This window comes from Sciurus carolinensis, chromosome 3 (assembly GCF_902686445.1).
Source record: "Sciurus carolinensis chromosome 3, mSciCar1.2, whole genome shotgun sequence".
Taxonomy (NCBI): Eukaryota; Metazoa; Chordata; class Mammalia; order Rodentia; family Sciuridae; genus Sciurus; species Sciurus carolinensis.
In genome coordinates this window covers 177,274,808-177,291,600 of record NC_062215.1, presented here as the reverse complement: position 1 = coordinate 177,291,600, position 16,793 = coordinate 177,274,808, and the positions used below count along the sequence as shown (strand labels likewise).

Below are 16,793 nucleotides of genomic sequence, written 5' to 3'. Positions count from 1 at the left end.
GCCAGCTGCAGAGGCCTGCCCACCCGGCATCCGCACAGCCCTCCCTCTTGCGCCTGCTCTCACTGTTCTTCCACACGTGGCCTCTGCCCACACCTCCTCTGGCACCGCTCAGTCCCGTGTCCCCTTGTGCTCAGCTCCAACCAGTCCCACTGCATCCTTGGTATCCGAGAGCTGACCTTGCCCAGCACATGCCTCCAGCACATCCACCCATGAGTCTCTCCTTCTGGAACCTTCTGTGACCTCTCGTTGCGCTCACCCCTCTCTCCACTCTCCACTCTCCCCTGGCTGCCCTGTTTGTCTCTGGCCTTCCCACACAGACAGTCACACGCCCCCCACCCTTGCCAAGGACAGGCCTGCAGAGGCCGCCCTCATGCCCGCCTTCCCCATACCATGAAGATCTAGCAGGCTGGACAGCACATTAGTTGAGGCCACGCGGGTTCTTTGGTGGGTATCACAGGTGCATGGGGCAATGAGTCCAACCAGTGTGCCAAACTGCCCCAGCTTCAGGGGGATCTGAGGGACAGGGGACAGCAGGGCTCACACCTCTGCCCTCGTGCACTCCTGGGGCTGCCCAGGGGCAGCATGATGGTGGCGAGAAAGGGTGAGCCTTGTGCTGAACCCCTGGCTCTGGGTACAGGAAGGCTACCCCATCCAGCTCCTCCCGGGCATCAGTCTCCCCAGTGCCACGGTGGGGCCCCTGGAGATCAGCCAGGATCGGGTCCTGCCTCAGGACTCACCCTGAGTCAGCTCTGCCGTGCTCACTGCTCTGAACTGAGGCCCAGTTTCTACATCCAGGCCTTGCCTTATAACATGGGTCTCCCTGCTCACTATCTGAGTGTCCTGGGCAGGGGACATCGTCCCTTAGTCACTCACATTCCCTGTCTATAAAGTAAAGTTAACGGTAGTGTCTCCTCTTTCAGGGGATGCTGTGACAACAGATCAGGGAGTCCAGGCCATGCATCCTGCACAGTACCAGGCCTTGCATGGCCTTAATGCTGGCCACAGCTCCTGCCCTGTGTGGCCAAGCTGCTTCCACTTCCATCCAGGTGCCCTAGCGTCTCACCCCACATGACCCCAAGACCTGAGGTCGTGCCCACACTCTAGCCCCGGGACACTGTCCTCCTGCCCACAACCATCCCCAGGTGTGGTGCTTGTCAAGACATTCGTGACTACAGCGATCCACTCTCTTGTTTCCATGTGGTACCCAAATGTGTGTGTCCTGTTTTTGTTTTTGTTTTTAGGAGGGCCCCACCAAGGCCAGAGCCTTGGGCTCACTAACCTGGTCCACACCAAGCCACTGGCTCTCCTCTCCCCCTCCCCCACCCATAGTCCTGCTGGTCCTCTCCCCCTCCCCCGCCCAGAGCCCTGCTGGTCCTCTCCCCCTCCCCCGCCCATAGCCCTGCTGGTCCTCTCCCCCTCCCCCGCCCATAGCCCTGCTGGTCCTCTCCCCCTCCCCCGCCCAGAGCCCTGCTGGTCCTCTCCCCCTCCCCTGCCCAGAGCCCTGCTGGTCCTCTCCCCCTCTCCCGCCCATAGCCCTGCTGGTCCTCTCCCCGTCTCCCACCCAGAGCCCTGCTGGTCCTCTCCCCCTCCCCCGCCCATAGCCCTGCTGGTCCTCTCCCCCTCCCCCGCCCAGAGCCCTGCTGGTCCTCTCCCCCTCTCCCGCCCATAGCCCTGCTGGTCCTCTCCCCGTCTCCCACCCAGAGCCCTGCTGGTCCTCTCCCCGTCTCCCACCCAGAGCCCTGCTGGTCCTCTCCCCCTCTCCCGCCCAGAGCCCTGCTGGTCCTCTCCCCGTCTCCCACCCAGAGCCCTGCTGGTCCTCTCCCCCTCCCCTGCCCAGAGCCCTGCTGGTCCTCTCCCTCTTTCCCACCCAGATCCCTGCTGGTCCTCTCCCCCTCCCCCGCCTAGAGCCCTGGTGCCATGGTGCTTGCTCATGGCAGCCTCTTCCCAGGGGCTCTTCAGGGGCAGAACTGGACTTTGGAAGCTCCCTTCTCCTCTTGGAAAAGAGAGCGTTCTATGGACATCACAGTGGTGGGCTGCGCTGGGGCGGGCGCTCCTGGACTCACGCAGACGCCGATGCTTTGGATGTAGATCTGCATGAGGTGGAAATGGAGGTTGGTAGCCTTCTCACGTTCCCATTCTTTCTCCGACAAGATCCACTTCTCCAGGAGCTGTGTGTGGAGCCCAGAACACAGAAGTGTTTTAAAATCCTGGGCCAGCCCTGTCCTGGCCAGCTTCTGTCCTCCTGGAACCCCCAGTGAGTTTGACTTTCAGTGTTCCGCATGGTTCCAGGCCCTTCTGGATTTCCAGGCCCCACCAAGAAGGAGATGAGGCTGAGGGCAGAGGGGGAGCTCCCAGCATCCTCCCGGGATGGTCTCGGCTGCTGTGCTTGGCCTGGCCCCCGTCGTCTGCCTGCAGGAAGGGGCCAGGAGCACAGCCGACACACTCCAGATGGGTCTGGGCCATTCAGACACCTCAGTTCCTTTCAGAGCAAGGGACACTGGTATTGCGGCTTGGATCTTGCGTGTTCCCCTGAAGCACCTCTGGGAAGTGGTGCAACTTTCAGGAGGTGAGGCCTAGTGGAAAGAAGCTAGGTCACTGGGGGGTGTCCTCGGAGGACAGACTGGGACCCTGGCTCCTCCTCTCTTCCTCTTGGCTTCCCTGTGGCCATGAGCTGAGCGACCTCCTCAGCCAGGCACTCCTGGCTCAAAGCAGGGGAGTCAGCCCACCATGGCTGCAACCTCAGAAACCATAGGCCAGAAGAAACACTTCCTCCTCTTAAGGTGATTTTCCCAGGCAGTTTGTCACAGCCGTGGAAATCTGACTAACACAATTATTATGGAACATGAGGGCCACATATCACCACTAAGGGACAGTTCCACACCTAACAACCCTGCTAAAGGATAGACGGAGCAGAAACGTGTGGTCCTGGAAAGAGAAATGAACAGATCCACAGGGACAGTCAGAGTTCAGCACCTCTCTCTTAATAATTGATAGAACAAGAAGATAGAATACTAGAAAAGACATAGGAAACCTGAACAATACCACCGGCCAGCTCGGCCTAACCGGTTTCTAGAATACTCCACTTGGAATATTTACCAGGGTAGACCAGATCTGGGTAACAAAGTAAGTTCTGATCTACTGTAAAAGACAAAAAATATATAAAGCATAGCCTTGGACAACAAAGGAGTTAAATTAGGAATCTGAACCAGAGAGATCCCTGAAAAATCCCCAAATATTTGGAAATTTCTAAATAACCTGTGAGTCAAAGAAGAAATGAAAAGGGAAATTAAAATGTATTTCGAACTAAAATAAAATTAGAATACAACATACCAAAATTTGTGGCATGCAGAAAAAATAAAGTCTATGAACTTCCATTATTTGATCCCCACTTCAAAACTTATCATCACGTTACAGTCACCAAGACTACGACATCATGAAAACAGGCAAATACAGCAATGGAGCAGGATGAGACCCAGAAAGGGATCCACACATCCACGGCCTCTGGGTTTTTGACAAAGGCACAAAGGTAATTCATGGGAAAAGGACAGTCCTTCCAACAAAGGATGCCTTAACAACTAGCTGTCCACATGCCAGGACGTTAAAATTAATACAGTTTATCTGTACCTCCCATCATACGAAATGACTCATATAACATCAAAATAACATCACTTAACATCATATAACTCAAAACACATCAGAGATCAACACAAAATACATCAGAGATTTAATTGTAAAACCTAAAAATATAAAACTTCTAGAAGAAAACACAGGAGAAAATAGCAGTGATCTTAGGTAGGGAGAGATTTCTTAGGCTTGACACCAAAAACATGACCCACAAAAGAATAGAAATCAAACTTCATTCAAATTTTAAATCTTCTCTTCAGCAAAAGGTACTGGGAAATTCATGAAAAGAAAAGCCACAGATTTGGAGAAAATATTTACTGGTATACTATATCCAGAATATATTAAACTTTTAAAAAGATCAGTAATAAGAAAACCCAATTTAAAAACAAAAGAACCACCAGCACCTTTCAAAAATGCCAAGGATACAAAAGACAAAGACAAACTGAGAAAAGGTCCAGATCAAAGGAGAATAAAGAGACATGCAAACTAAACACAGTGCCTGCTGGCGGTTGGTCTTGGGCGTGGCTATCAGGGTTTGAATATGGATCTTGGATCGTAGCAACACTCAGCCCCCAGGCTGATCGTGGTCCTGCTGTGGTAGACCATACTTGATCTGGAGGTGAGCAGTTACCTTCCTATGCTTCAAAAGATGTGTGTGTGTGTGTGTGTGTAATGAGGAAGGGCTGGAGAGAGAAACTTCAGGTATTAGGAAATGTGGTGAAATATTAAGAATTATGAATCAGAGAAGTGACTTTACACTCTTGCAATGTCCCTCAGGCCTACCCCCTGGAAGAGTGGCGGCCTCTGGCTCCCCAGCCTCAGCCAGGTAACTCACATGCACCATCTCCTGCAGCCCCCGGGGATCCATCTGCCTCTGCATGAGGCCCTCCATCAGCCGCTCCAGGGAACTCAGCGTGTTCTCGTACAGAGTCTACGGCCAAGAGAGAGAGGTGGGCAGCTGTGAGGGGCACACGTGGCCCCCCACCAGGCTCTGCGGGAGTCCATGCCAGAGTTGAGAGGTGAGAGGACCTGATGACCAGCCACTAACTCTGCCCACACAGTTCTTTACGCTCGCCTTCCCGTGGAAGTATAAGACCACCTTCCTTTTAAGAGGAAACCATCTTATAAAACCAGGGCCCAGTTCCCCTGACTCCTTATCCTAGGACCAGCCCTTGAAGCAGTGGTGGCCACTTGTCCACGAGCATTTGTCCTCTTCTTCCAGTGTTGCCGGGAAACAGCCCTCCAGCCAGGGACCACATTTTCCAGTACCCCTGCATCCAGGTGGAGCCAAGTGACTGCATTCTGGCCCAGAATGCTTTCTATTTCCCCAGGTCCTGGTGGGAAATCAATACCCACCGGACCCCTAGCAGCTATGCTTCAGAGCTGGTGGGGGCCCCTGTCAGCCTGGATTCCTGATAACTGCACAAAGCAGCTCCCCACCCTCACTCACTGACAACTGAACTTCACCTGGATGAGAATAAACTTTTATTTTGTTGCACCACTGAGGTTTGGGGTTTATCTGTTACAGCAGCTAACCGTACCTTAACTTACTAATAGAGCCCTCTACACCTTGCTGCCGTTCACCACTCACAGGTGGTTCAGGAAGGTGGACTCTGCCCATGTCAGTGTAAACATTCAGGTTCTGACCCTGAAATGAGGTGGCCCAGAGGGGACCTACCTTAAGGGACTCGTTGTCCTCTCCAGGGGGTTGGAGAGAAATGACAGAATGTATACTGATATCCATCAGCTCATTACTTTCTTCTGTGGAGTAGAAAGGCTTCAGTTTGCTGGGGAAAGAGGCATTGACAAGAGGACTGTCACTGAGGAGTTGAGCCTCTGCTGCCCACCACCCAGCCTAGGCACAGAGGCATGTCCCATCCCCTGCCCAGGGGCCCTGGCCACCAGCATCCAGTGCTGTATGTCTGAATGAAGAGATTCAGGGGTCCCAGGTCACTTCTCCCACTTCCTGTGGCCTGCTCTGAACTTGTCAATCTCTTTCCTCCCCAATCTCAACCATGGAATTTGGTCCGGGCCTGAGATTTCCACGTGTAATACTTGGACCAGCAGCAGCAGCACCTTGGTGTTTGTTAGCCACAGAAACTCTGTGGCCCCCCTCCAGATCTAGCGAACCAGAACTTCTAGGGTGCACCCCAGCCCCGTGTCTTCACGAACATCCTGGGGGAGAGCTACTGACCCGGCGCCAGAGCTCAGACTCCCTCTATCCCCTCACAACACTTGTCAAGATGGCTGCCCATTAGCATCTCCTGGAGAACTCCCAGGGGCCCCCTCAGGCCACCTCCAGGCTCAGGGGTCCTTACATAAGGGCTCCGGGGTGGGACGAGGGCGTCGGTACTGTTGAAAGTTCCCGGCTGGTTCTGTTGTGCCCCAGAGTTGGCGGACACTATCCCACCTTGACTTCAAGCTCACATCGCCACTCTGCTCAAGCCCAGAGCAGGCGTCAAGTGCTGCCCGCGCTCCAAACCCTCGGGAGCCCCACCGTAGAGAAACTGGACTCTACTTTCTTACCAGCCCTCCTTTTCGGTCTTGTGCTTGTGTGTTTTGGTTCACCCACAAACACATCCCTCTCTGCTTGTCTTTTCTCCGACCCCTGAGAGGCCGGGACCAGGGCTTGTCCAGTACCTAGTGTGTAACTGAACATGTGCTCAGCTGGGTCAGTGGAGTGAGTTTACCGGCCACCCACGGGCCACCTCCCAAAGCAACTGTGGCTCCCGAGAGCCCAGTAATGGTCAGTCCTCTGCAAGCCAAAATGTCCCCACCACTCCAAACGCTCGCCACGAATCTGTAACGTCCCCCTCCCCTCCTCCCACAGGTGGACCTGGGAGGCACGCCTTCGCTATCGTGTCACCTCGGAAGCCTATCCACAGTGGCGTTGGTTTTGCTGACTGAGCCGCCTCCACTTGAGGGGTCTGTCTCCCTGAGGCTCCTCGCATTGCTCAGAGGCGGCCTCATCCACCCAGCAACCCTCTGCCCTCCTGCCACTTCAGGAGAAGCACTCGGCTTGACCTGTTGCTGGGAATCGGGGAGCCAACCCTATCTTCTGAACTGGCGTTCTGCCCCCGACCCCAACACTCAGGCAGGCGGGGAGGAGGAGGTGCCAACCCTGGAGCACCAAGCGGTGTCTTGGGCTTTGTCCCCCCACCAGGGGCCCCCGGGCTCAGACTGGGGCCCAGCTCACCTCAGGTGTGAAAGGGTGTCCATCGCCATTGTCCGCACGGGAGAGGCCAGGTGGTCAGGGGGCTCCACCTTGAGGATCGCCTGCCCAGCACAAGCAGGGTGGTGACCTCGGTGTCCCCCAGGAGGCCCTTGACTGATGGGGACAGTGGCTGCAGTCCATAGCCCTGGTACAGGGAAGGTCTGACCCTTCACAAAGTGCCTGCCACCCCACACCTCTGCACTGGATTTTGTTTGTTCGCCTGGCCTTTGGTATCTCAGGAGGCAGCAAAGAGGAGGACAAGGAGCAGGACCCACCACTGAGAGGCTGCGTGTCCCTGGCCGCATGCTTCCCTGCTAGAGGCCCTGGTCCACACGGGACTCGACACCTGCTTCACAGGCTGCTCCAGGCTGGTGTCAAATGACACGTGTGTCCCCAGCCCTGAGTGGGAGCCAGTGAGTACTCATCTTACTGGGTTTCCTGCTCTACCACATCTCACACCCCAGGACATGCAGCACTGCTCGGGGGTTTTCCAGTGGCCCAGGGCACTGACCGTGATGCCAGGGGTGGGGAGGTCTGGGTGACAAAGGACATGAGCTGTCCCACAGGCTCCACCGGCCTTCGGACAGCTGACACTTTTCTGTGCAGATGTCACTCTAAGCCCTGCCTCTAGAAAATCACTTTCCCCTAAGTCCCTCACCAGGAGAGACAGCAAGGCCACAGTGGACCTCTGATGACCAGCCCTGAGCCGGACACCTCTGGACACCACAGGGCCCAAGTCAACCGAGATCCTGCTCTGGTTTCCAAACTCTCCTTGCTACAGACCCTTTATCAGATACAAAACTGGTTCTCTGACCTCCCGCTGCTGGACAGGGCTCTGAAGCCCCCGCGCCCCACACGTGCCCTGAGAACCTGCCCCAAGGAGAAACCAGTCAGGGAGGTTAGAGCCCGCTCCTCCCAGGACGGAGGCCCCCGGGCTGACCATCACCAGGCGAGTCAGAGTTGGCTTCTGGGCAAAGTAAAAGTCCTGCTGGTCCTTGATGTTTATGACGGCGCCCGTCACCTGCATGATACTCTTCATGAAGGCCAGCTTGAGGCTGATGTCCTGTGCCCAGAGGAAGGATGGAAAGGGGATGCCATTTGGGAGGGATCTGCCAAAGAGCCGGAGCCGGAGGCCTCCCTCCTGGACCCCTCTGCTCCGAAGAAGGTTCAGTGTCAGGGGCGCTCTGAGCAGGGCTGGCTCATCTGTCCTTAAGGCTCACTGACTCCACATCCGCCCCACCACGGGGGACGCTGGACCGGCCACAGCACCCCAGACCCCACAGAGGATGCCACTCCCAAGCCTCCCACTTCTGTGCCCCAGGGCAGCAACAGCTCAGTGAGCAGCTTCAAAGGCCCTGCGTCACCAGGCAGGGAGAATGAACCATTGGTACAAAATAGCTGGATGGTCATTGCGTGATTCCAGAGCTGGAGGAACCTGGCATGGTCAGCCGGGAGCTGGGAGGAGGGACCGTGGTCGCCAAGGTGGGAATGGGACACAGGGAGCCAGCGCAGGGCTCCGTTTTGCAGAATGAAGAATTCTGTTGTGGGCTGGTGGCTACGCCCAGTGTGGGTGCACTAGTGTCATGGAACCGTCACTAGAAAACGGCTGTGTGGTCACGCGTGTGTTGCGTGTATTTTACAGTTTTCAAAAATAAAAATGAAATGACTTTCGCTTTACCCTGTTTTCTTCGCTGCTATTCCAGCAAAGTACCCAGTTCCTTAGCACCTTTGTGTCTGAAGACAAGCCCACTTCTTGTCCTTTATGCAAGGGCCTGGCCAGGTGTCAGGGTGGGCCAGAGGTGGGCAGAGGGAGCAGGAGAGTCTGGGAAGAGGCGGGGCTCACCCTGTGACTTCTGGGCACCCACGCTCACCCACCCAGCTTCAGGGGTGGCTGTCCCCCTCTGTCCCTGCATGACACCCAAGAACAGGGAAGAGCACCAATCTGGGCAGTGAGATCCCAAACGCCGCGTGTCCGGGAGGACCCCTGCATGTCTGGGAGGACCCCTGCGTGTCCTGGCTGGGGAATGGCCAGGGCGTGAGCAGGGGCGCCCGCCGGCCAGCTCGAGGGAGGCGCCCGGGCTCTGGGTTACCTGGCAGCTGCTGGAGTAGTGGTGAACGATCTTGGCAGTGATGGGGGTGTCCACATGGGTGAGGAGCATCTGGGGGTGGCAGTAGGAGGACACGCAGCCGTACATCACCATGAGGGCGCTCTTCACCGTCTCCCGCCTCCAGGGGTGGTCCTTCTGTGGGGCAGTGAGGAGGGGCAAGGACCACTGGCGGAGCAGGGGGTGCTCAGCTCGCCCTCTGGGGAGCAGCTGCAGTTACCAAGCGCGCCCACGGACTGTCCCTGGGTGTCTGGGGCACTGGTCCACACGTGCTCCAGCATACCCACTTCCATCTGGACTGAGCATCTTGCACCCAGGCACTGGGCAAGACGCATGGAGCGAGACAGACCCAGGGCCCCCCTTCCCCCGGGAGGCTTCGGTCCAGTGAGCGACACCAGGACCACCCCTGGGCTGATGAGGGAGGCGGGGACAGCCCAGCGGAGGCTGCCTGCGCTTTCCTCCACACCTTCACCTGTCGGACACCTGCTTGGGCCTGGTGCTGCGGAGCTGGGCATGCGCTGCCCTGCCTTCCTGGTCTCCCACCCTGGGGAGGAGCTGTTGGAGGCCACCAAACCTCCCCTGGACAGGGAGCAGGGGCACCCACACACTGCTAGGCCTTGAGTAGGAGTCTGGGTCTCAGTCCTGCTGAGGGAGAAGCTGGGCGGAAGTCAGGGACGGTACCGACTCTCTCCCTCCACACAGCCAGACTCCAGGCAAGGGTCTGAGGTCAATGCCAAAGCCCGGGGCACTGGCAGCAGACGGTTTCCTATGGGCTCAGTCAGCCTGCAGCGCCATCTTCTGAGGCCCCAGAAAATGGACCTGGCTTCCCCTGACCAAGCTGTGTGCATGTGGACAAGCTTGTGTGTCCTCTTCTCTAAACAGTGGGAATATGGCCCCTCCAGCATACACCGTCCACTTAGCACACGGTTAGCGCCCACCCAGCATCTTCAGTAGGTGCCTTGACCTTGATGGGGGTATGAAGCAGTGCAAGTAGCCTTGTTAGTGTGTCCCCACCAACCTCCCTCCTAGCCAGTTGGTGGGTGATCCAGCACTCAGGGAGTCCCCACTTCTGGCTGAGGGACCCCGTGTTCAGGAACTGGGACTGTTTGACAATATCAGGCTCCTGCAAGGCCCTCCCTGTGTCCTTCAGGTGTCCTCAGTCGTCGCAGCGACAGGAGACACAGGGGAACAGGGCACACCAGCTGTGCTGTGCTCAGGGCCCCGCGGCCAGAGTGCAGCAAGGGAGCCTCACCCGCCAGGCGCTGATCTGCCAGGACTGCTCCGACTCCTGGATCCTGTCCTCGAAGTCTTGGAGCACGTTGAGCACTGTCTTCACCTGGCCGTGGGCACACAGGCCAAAGCACAGAATCACGCCCTGTGGGGAGACCCCGCCAGGGTGAGGGCCTGGGGCAGGGACGGAGCCTGCACACGCCCACGCACACACACAGAGGTGCCAGCACACAGGTGTGCACAGTGTCTGCACTTGCATGTAGGCACATGAAAGAACGCACACGTCCCCTGGGGTCCCAAGGGGTCTGGTGGCTCGAGGGGGCCGTGGACACCCTCACCTCCCGGTCAAAGTCGTTGCTGTAGTCGGTCTTGTACAGCAGCTCCAGCAGCAGCAGCTCCACCTTGTCGGCCTCCAGCCCCAGGGCCAAGGTGAAGCCCAGGGCCCGGTACAGAAAGCCCTGGAGAGGTGGGTGAGAGGAGGCTCAGGTTGCCCCGCTCCCCTCCAGGGGGCGCTGTTGCGCTGTGCTTGTTACACATCCCTCCAGCTTTTATCAGGATGATTACTCTTATCTTACTGTACAGATATCTAGGCATGTCCTATATGCTTTGAAATAGATATTCAGGTTATTCTGGAGGGCCTGGTTGTATACAGGCAGGCATGGTGAACATCTCAGCAGCCTGAGTCAAATCCTCTCCCATGTGAGCGGGGCCCACAAGGCTGCTCCCGATACAGACATGTAGCCAGAGGTGGAGCATCCTCCCGTGGATCTGCTTCTCTGATCACTAGTCATGTTGATCATCTTTTCCCAAGAGGCAGTTTACCCCCTTTAATTTCTGGCTATATTCTTTCCCCAATTTTTCTAGTGGGTTACTTTATCATTATTATTATTATTATTGGTAAGAATTTTATTTTTATACTCAGAAACATAAGAACAATCATGTAATCCTCACAGCAACTTGATAAGGTAAATGTTAATGTAGTCAGAGGTGAGAAAAGATGCAGGAAGTGGAACCAGGGTTTAAAACCAAGCAGTCATATTCTGAGGCTCAGGTTTCAGCACTGACTTATCAGAAGCCTCCACTAGGGTTCAGGGTTTTCAAGATGGTGGAATAGAGGAGGTCGCTTTCCTGGCTGCTCCATGGAGCGAAACCAAGAAAGTAGGCGGCTTCTCAGCAAAGGTGGGTAGACAGAAAAAGGGTGGAGGGGTTTTACTGAAATTTAGTATTAGATATTCAAAGCAGACTGGGGACTCAGGAGGTTGGATGTAATAAAATAAGGAAGAAACCCCAGCATCATAGCCACTGCCAAGGCTGGAGTCACCAGCCAGAGCAGCCCTCTGAGCAAAGAGAAGGGATGAGGGAATTAGAGAAACCCGCACTTTTAGGAGACCTGAGACGTGTCTGGGTACAGAGTTTAGAGATCAAAGACACTGCTCGACTAAAGTGAAAGGCACGCTGCACAATATCCTTCTGCAGGAAAGAAGCTGCCATACTCCTGGTTGCAGGCGGAGGACAGAGGAAGGAGCCCTTTTGCAGGCACAGCGTCAGGGCCAGCAGCTGGGGGAGCCGATTCCTGGTAAATCTGAGTTTGACCTGAAATATAGGCCTGGCAAATCCACACTGCATGACACAGAGTGTGCCAAAGTGACCAGAAGAAAATCAAACAGAGAGAGGTTTATGCAGGGGAATACTAGTCATGGAAACCCGCCCAGCTCTCCCCTTCCCCCTCCAGTTCAACTGCTCACAGGACCAACTGGGAAATTCGAAAGGGCAGGGGTGGAAGAGATGGAGTTTGGAAACTGAACCTGAGACCAGGAAATGCGGGGTCCAGAGGTGACATAGGGACTAAGAATTGTGTCCCCCTCCACACGAGTGGAGCCAGGGGAGATCCCTGGGATGCCGTCTTCCAGGGTGGACCAGCAACTGCTGGGCCCTGGAGGTGCACTGATTTGAAGTCTCCAGACCAACTGCATTTAGTAGGGAGCCTGGAGTCTACCTAGGCCCGATCCTCCAGGAATTCCGCTACTGGACTACCTCTCTCACTCCAGCAATCGGAGGGTGGAGCACTACGTTCCAAACGACCCCACCTAGCACTGCTGAGAAGCCGAGAATCTTTAGAACTCAAACAGAAAGAATTCTTTAACTTTTCATCGAGATTTTTTTTCTCTCTTTTCACTGTTTAATTGTGATCTTAATGGTTCATGGACATTTATACATATTCATATTTGTTTTTTCTCATTTCTAGCATTTTTGAAACCAGTTATTTTTCATGGATCGGTTTCTTGAGGACTAGGATGATTGATCAGCATATTTCAGTTTTGCTTTGTATTCTTTTATTTCCAATTTTAAAAATTTTTACTATATATATGTATTTTTTTCTCTCACCTGTTTCCCTTGACTCTCTGTCTCTCTTTCCTTCTGCTAACAGTCAATCTCTATTATTATCTCTTTCACTCTTCCCTTAATTTTTTTACTTCTGTCTTCTCTCCTCCTTCCTCTTAATCATCGTATACTATATCACTTTTGCTCTCTCCCTGTTCACCGTTCAAAATTGTAAACTGTTTTGCAAACTTATTGTTTTTATTGTAGGCAATAACTGATCATATCATTTCTGTCTATTGGGACCATTAATATTGTAGATGGCATAGTAGTAACTACTTGGCTTAATGCTGTATATTGTTTGCATTGGTTGTTGTTATTATTTGTCTCCCCATAAATGGTGAGGTATTGGAAACCTTCGGGGAAATTATAAGTTCACACTAGCTCCAGACACACAAACAACATGAAAAACAAGGGAACAAATCACCCCTAACAAACCAAGATACTCTAATAGCAGAATACAACAACACCACAGTGGAAGAAATATCAGAGATGGAGTTTAGACTATACATAGTTAAACTGATCTGCAAGGTAAACGATGATGTAAAGAGTTAAATCAGAGAAAAAATGCAGGAAGTGAAAGATCACATCAATAAAGAGATAGAGATTCTGAAAAAAAAAAATCAAGCGAAATCCTTGAAATAAAGGAATCAATAAACCAAATGAAAAATTCAATGGAAACCATCACCAACCAATTAGGTCACTTGGAAGAGAGAGTTTTAGGCAATGAAGCAAAATATATAATCTTGAAAACAAAGTTTACCATGGGGAAAAGATGTTAAGAGACCAGAAGTTACAAGAAATATGGGATAACCTGAAAAGACCAAATTTAAGATTTATTGGGATAGATGAAGGCTCAGAGGTACAAACCTAAGGAATCTTTTCAATGAAATAATGTCAGAAATTTTCCCAAACCTAAAGAATGAAATGAAAAATCAAATACAGGAAGCTTACAGGACCCCAAATATACAAATTTACAACAGACCCACACCAAGGCACATCATTATGAAAATGCCTAACATACAGAATAAGGATAGATTTTAAAGGCTGCCAAAGAGAAATAACAGGTAATATTTAGGGGGAAACCAATTTGGATCTCAACTAATCTCTTGACATAGACTCTCAAAGCTAGGAGGTCATGGAATAATATATACCAAGCTCTCAAAGAAAATGAATGCCAGTCAAGAATACTATACCCATCAAAATTAAGCTTCAGATTTAATGAAATAAAAATCTTTCATGATAAACAAAAGTTAAAAGAATTTACAACCAGAAAACCTGCACTACAAAACATACTCAATAAAATATTTCATAAAGAAGAAATGAAAAATAAAAGTGAAAACCAGCAAAGGGAGGAACTACACTAGACGAACAGTCAATCAAAGGAGAAATTTGTACAAATTAAAAAGCCAAAATAAATAAAAATGACAGGGAAAAAATCAAATCTCAATAATAACATTGAATGTAAATGACCTAAACTCATCAATCAAAAAACATAGACCCAACAAAATGCCATCTCTGAGAGACTCACCTTATAGGCAAAGACATCTACAGAGTGAGGGTAAAAGGATGGGAAAAAATGTGTCATTCACATGGATCTTCTAAACCAGCAGGAGTTTCTATCCTCATAGCAGATAAAGTGAACTTCAAGCCAAAATTAATAAGAAGGGACAAAGAAGGACCTTTCATACTGCTTAAGGGAATTATTCATCAACAAGACAAAGCAATCATAAATATTTATGCCCCAAACAATGAAGCATCTACATACATAAGATAAAACCTTCTCAATTCTAAGAATCAGATAGACCACAAATCAAAAATACTGAGTGACTATAACACACTTTTCTCTCACCACTGGATAGATCCTCCAAACAAAAACTAAGTAAAGAAGCTATAGGACAAAAATACAATTAATAATTTAGACTTAACAGACTACATAGAATATGACTGAAAATACTTTCTTCTCAACAGCACATGGATCCTTCTCTAAAATAGACCATATGTTAGGCCACAAAGCAACTCTCAGCAAATACAAAAAAGTAGAGATAATACTCTGAATTCTATCAGCTCATAATGGAATTAAATTAGAAATCAACTATAAAATGAAAAAAAAGCTGCTCTAACAGCTATACTATTTAATGACAAATGGATAGCAAAAGAAATCAGGGATGGAATTTAAAAATACTTAGAAGTAAATAAGAATTGCCAATTCAGCATATCAAAATCTCTGGGACACTATGAAGGTAGTGGTAAGAGGAAGGTTCATTGCATTGAGCTCATTCATTAAAAGAGTAGAGAGCCAACAAATAAATAACTGAACTTTGCATCTCAAAGCCCTAGAAAAAAGGAGAACGAATCAACATCAAAAGCTGTAAAAGATAGGATATAATTAAAATTAGAGTTGAAATCAATGAAATTGAAAGAAAATAAACAATCTAAAAAATTGACAAAACAAGAAGTTGGTTCTTTGAGAAAATAAATAAAATTGATAAACACTTAGCCAAGTTATGAAGAGAAAGAGAAAACTCAAATTACTAAAATTCACAATGAAAAAGGAAATATCACAATGGACACTCTGAAATACAGACGACAATCAGAAACTATTTTGAAGATTTATATTCTAATAAAATAGAAAATCTTGAAGACATCAACAAATTTCTAGAGAAATATGACCTACCCAAACTGAACCAGGAAGACACAAAAATTTAAAGAGATCAATTTCAAGCAATGAAATTGATGATGTTATCAAAAGCCTACCAAGAAAGAAAAGCCCAGAATCAGATGTATTCTCAGTTGAGTTTTACAAGACCTTCAAAGAAGAACTAACACCAATCCTCCTCAAATTATTCTATGGAATATAAAAGGAGGGAACCCTTCCAAACTCATTCTATGAAGCTAGTAACACCTTGATACCCAAACTAGACAAAGACAAATCAAGGAAAGGAAATTTCAGACCAATATCTCTGATAAGCATAGATGCAAAAATTCTTAATAAAATACTGGCACACTGCATACAAAAACATGTTAAACAGATAATGCACCATGATCAAGTGGGATTCATCCCAGGGATGCAAGGTGAGTTCAACACACAGAAATCAATAAACATAATTCATCACATCAATAGACTAAAAGACAAGAATTACATGGTTATTTCAATAGATTCAGAAAAAAATTTGACAAAATATAGCATCCATTCATGTTCAAAACACTGGAAAAAATAGGGATAGTAGGAACGTATCTTAACATTGTAAAAGCTGTGTATGCTAACCAACCGAAGGCCAATATCATTCTAAATGGTGAAAAACTGAAGGCAATCCCTCTAAAAATTGGAACAAGACAGGGATGCCCTCTTACACCACTTCTAGTCCTAGAAACTCTAGCCAGAGAAATTAGACAGAAGAAAAAAATTAAAGGAATACAAATAAGAACAACTCAAACTGTTCCTATTTGCCATCATGATTTCATATTTAGAAAACCCCAAAACACACCACTAGAAAACTTCTAGAACTCATAAATGAATTCAGCAAAGTAGAATTCTCAATAAAATTCTGGCAAATCACATACAAAAACAATATTAAAAGATAGTGCCTCAAGATCAAGTGGGGTTCATTCCAGGGATGCAGGGTTGGTTCAACATACAGAAATCAACAAACATGATTCATTACATCAATAGACTTAAAAACAAGAATCATGTGATCATCTCAATAGATACAGAAAAAGCATTTGACAAAATACAGCACCCCTTCATGTTCAAAACACTAGAAAAACTAGGGATAGTAGGAACATACATCAACATTGTAAAAGCCATATATACTAAACTCAAGGCCAACATAACTCTAAACAGAGAAAAAATTTAAACACTCCCTCCAAAACCTGGAATAAGACAAGGATGCCCTCTTTTACCACTCCTATTCAACATTGTCCTTGAAACTCTAGCCAGAGCAATTAGAAGAAAGAAATTAAAGGTATACAAATAGGTAAAGAAGAACTCAAACTATCACTATTTGCCAATGATATGATTCTATATTTAGAAGATCCAAAAAATTCCACCAAAAACTTCTAGAACTAATAAATGAATTCAGCAAAATAGCAGGATATAAAAGCAATACCCATAAATCAAATGCATTCCTATATATCAGTAATGAATCCATTGAAAGAGAATTAAAGAATACTACCCCAGGGTGAAAGATAGGGGTTATCTCTCACCCTGCACAAAACTCAACTTAAAATGGATCAAGGAC

General features: G+C 49.7%; 1 protein-coding gene across 1 annotated transcript in view; it reads right to left on the bottom strand.

Moving 5' to 3' along the window:
- Nucleotides 1–16,793, bottom strand: part of Mroh2a (maestro heat like repeat family member 2A) — a 43,446-nt gene that overhangs the window by 12,031 nt on the left and 14,622 nt on the right. Inside the window, exons 15-23 of the mRNA XM_047545098.1 lie at nucleotides 10,512–10,631; nucleotides 10,196–10,318; nucleotides 8,929–9,081; nucleotides 7,779–7,901; nucleotides 6,821–6,900; nucleotides 5,303–5,411; nucleotides 4,460–4,555; nucleotides 2,064–2,168; nucleotides 390–513 (exon numbers count right to left, since the gene is read on the bottom strand). Of these exons, the coding sequence (XP_047401054.1) occupies nucleotides 390–513; nucleotides 2,064–2,168; nucleotides 4,460–4,555; nucleotides 5,303–5,411; nucleotides 6,821–6,900; nucleotides 7,779–7,901; nucleotides 8,929–9,081; nucleotides 10,196–10,318; nucleotides 10,512–10,631 (1,033 nt within the window). The remainder of the gene's footprint in view (nucleotides 1–389; nucleotides 514–2,063; nucleotides 2,169–4,459; nucleotides 4,556–5,302; nucleotides 5,412–6,820; nucleotides 6,901–7,778; nucleotides 7,902–8,928; nucleotides 9,082–10,195; nucleotides 10,319–10,511; nucleotides 10,632–16,793) is intronic.